This window comes from Penicillium alfredii (genome assembly GCF_028826965.1).
Source record: "Penicillium alfredii strain IBT 34128 chromosome Unknown utg000004l_segment0_segment0, whole genome shotgun sequence".
Lineage (NCBI taxonomy): Eukaryota > Fungi > Ascomycota > Eurotiomycetes > Eurotiales > Aspergillaceae > Penicillium > Penicillium alfredii.
Window position 1 is genome coordinate 2,535,200 of NW_026622701.1, and position 2,737 is coordinate 2,537,936.

Sequence of the window (2,737 nt, forward strand, 5' to 3'; positions counted from 1 at the left end):
ATGATCCAAGTTGACGGCAAGCGGTCCGAGAACCCTTGCACCTCATGCCGTGCCCACCACGGGCCCTGGGATAAATGCATGCTCTTGGACGACTTTCTCGGGTTCCAGTGCTGCGCCAATTGCCACTGGCGCAGCCAGGAAGATCGATGCAAATCCACAAGCAATACTCCGCCGCTGAAAAGAAAAGAAAAAAAAAAAAACATTTCGCCTGCCTACCCGGGTCGTCCTGCTCAACTGTCCCCCATCCCGTTGCAGGATTTGACCCCGGTGGAGCGCCGTCAGGCCCGTGTCCAGGCTCGACGCCAGGAGATGGAGGTGCTGGATCGCCTGGAGACCGAGTCAGAATGGCTGACTGTTATATTTCAAGAAAGGCACGCCGGAGTTGTCTCCGCTGGCCAAGGCCTCGCAGCTGCAATTTGGACGGCTGGTGGTCTTGTTACGGACCAGGGCGCTGGACCAGCGTCGGCGCCATTCGACTCGAAGAACATACAACTTCCAACACGATTAATGCAAAGATCTATACAAATAAGCGGAACGAGCATTTGTTTCTCGTCATGGTTACGCTATTAAACTCGAAAGAGCATTATATCCAAAGAATGTAAAGTCCATATAAGACCAGGATCTATAACTATTGATCCCCAGTTCGAGTCATTTCAAACCTGAAGGCTTGACTCTAATCCCCCAGTGGTTTCTGCACACTTATTTCTTCTCAGCCGCAAGGCCGTGGGCACCCAAGAAGTCGGAAATGTACTTGTAGCCCGCCGTAGCATTGTAGTGCATGTTAAGGCCATGGCCAGTGTTCGGCTGGATGTGAGCCGCGAAGGGCTTCGCAGCCGGGAAAGCCAGCTTAGCCTCAGCAGGGATGGAAGGCGCGGCGCCGCCGGTAGCGAGACAGTCACCACCACAAAAGGGGAGGTCACTGGAGCCGGTAAGGACAAGGACAGGGCCCGAGAACTTGCTCTGCATGGGCAGGCTGCCGACAGTCAAGAGCTCGCCGACAGCGACGGGGTGCTTGTTCTGCTCGGCGAAGAGCAGCAGACCGGGGTCGAAGTAGGGGGGCTGGAAGAAAAGGAACTCGTTGTTACTGGTGTCGGCGCTGGTCAGGTAGCCGAGGCTGTAGTCCAGGCCCTTGCGGCTGGTCAGGTTGCCGGGGGACTGGCGGTTGAGGCGGGCCTGCTGGAAGCTGGCGCCGGCGAGGAAGTAAGGAATGTAGGTGGCGTTGGTCGAGAAACCTGTCAGGACCAGGCCGTCGGAGATGTCCGGGTACTTGGCGCTCAGGGCGTAGCTCTGCGTCGAGCCGAACGAATGGCCGACGTGCACGATCTTAGCGGGCTTCTCGTGGATCTGGGGCACGGTGCCCTTGCGCAGCTGGCGGGTGAGCTCGGCCAGCGCCTCGATTTCCAGGAAGGCCTGGATCTCGTTCTTCGGTTCGCCGTGCGACGACTTGCCGATGCCCAGTCGGTCGTAAGAGAAGGTGTGGTAGCCGCGCGACAGTGCATGGTCCACGTAAGAGTAGTTGTAGTTGTTGTAGGGCAGGTCCCAGTATCTATATTCCACAGCATTAGCGGACTAGTCCGACGATATTGCAAAATATAAGTAAGGGTGCAACTCACGTCTTGTCAAATCCAATACCGTGAGTGAGGATCTGAAGCGTGTGGCCATTGCCCTTGGCCTGCTTGGGCACGCAATACTGGGCCGAGATGTTGTAGTGGCCAGAGACGGTGTGGTATCCCGACAAGGCGGCCTGGGTTCCATTGCCACCCTGCTTGGTCGCGGAAATGGCAAATGCGGTGGCCTCGCTGTTCGTCTTGGGGGTTTGCACCTTGTCGAACAGACCGTTCCGTGCGGTGACCGGGACCTCCACGGTGATGTTGTGGCAGGTCTTCGCAGAGACGGCACCGGCCGTCAGGGCCCAGAGGAAAATTCCAGAAACCAGCATAGTTGGAAAAGGATCTTAAGGAGAGTGGCTGGTGGCAAAAACTTGGGATTTTGACTTTGATAGTTTTGGATGGAGATGGCACGGTTCCTTTATATCGACCTGTGCACACCCCTTTTAAGGTGTGCTGTTGACACGGCATTGGGTGATTGGAGGGCACCATGATTCGTGGACGATCTTAGGAGTCCGCAGATGTGATATTTGTCAAAGCCCCAGGTTTTAACCTTAGTTTTTGGACTTAGTAGTCCTTAGTTTGAGGGGCGGGTGGAGTGCAAATGGGGTGGGCTCCATTGGGGTCCGAAGGCATTAGGGGGAATTAAGATCCGCAAGAGATTCGATAGGTTCGCTCTCAAAGTCTTGATAACTTCGATTGAGACGCTACAATCATGATTCGGCATTCGGGATGATCGACGTCGGTCACCGATCACGGAAGACTGGCGGAAGTTCAATCTAGTCCTATCCGACATTGCGTCAGTAGAAAAGTAGGTTACGGCGTGCCGAGAAAATCACCGGGAATTAACCTTGAAGAAACCATGGAAGTCATGAACTAGAAAATACGATGGGTTTGAATCATGCCAGACCCCGAGGCTGCATATGGGTGCATCAATGGATCATGTTGGATCAATAGCGTCTCCACTGCCAGTCGTGGGGTGCTAGGGTGCTGACAGGTTATGGATGCAATCCTATCACGAAGACTGGACAACACTGTAACAGGAGATGATTTGGACTTCATCGCCAAATAATGCGTTAGAGGTGTCCGAGAATCGTAATAATTGAAGAAGAATTTGGTAATGGCCTACG

General features: G+C 54.4%; 2 protein-coding genes across 2 annotated transcripts; one reads left to right on the forward strand and one right to left on the reverse strand.

Annotated features, from left to right (window-relative positions):
- Nucleotides 1-508, forward strand: NUU61_002609 (DUF3716 domain-containing protein; the record flags this gene model as incomplete). Its single annotated transcript, XM_056653191.1, is given in 2 exon segments — nucleotides 1-354; nucleotides 368-508. The coding sequence occupies 2 exon segments, from the start codon at nucleotides 1-3 to the stop codon at nucleotides 506-508; spliced, it is 495 nt and encodes a 164-aa protein (XP_056514258.1).
- Nucleotides 509-699: 191 nt separating this feature from the next.
- NUU61_002610 (alpha/beta fold hydrolase) lies at nucleotides 700-1,939 on the reverse strand (the record flags this gene model as incomplete). Its single annotated transcript, XM_056653192.1, has 2 exons — nucleotides 700-1,546; nucleotides 1,614-1,939. The coding sequence occupies 2 exons, from the start codon at nucleotides 1,937-1,939 to the stop codon at nucleotides 700-702; spliced, it is 1,173 nt and encodes a 390-aa protein (XP_056514259.1).
- Nucleotides 1,940-2,737: the final 798 nt, after the last annotated feature.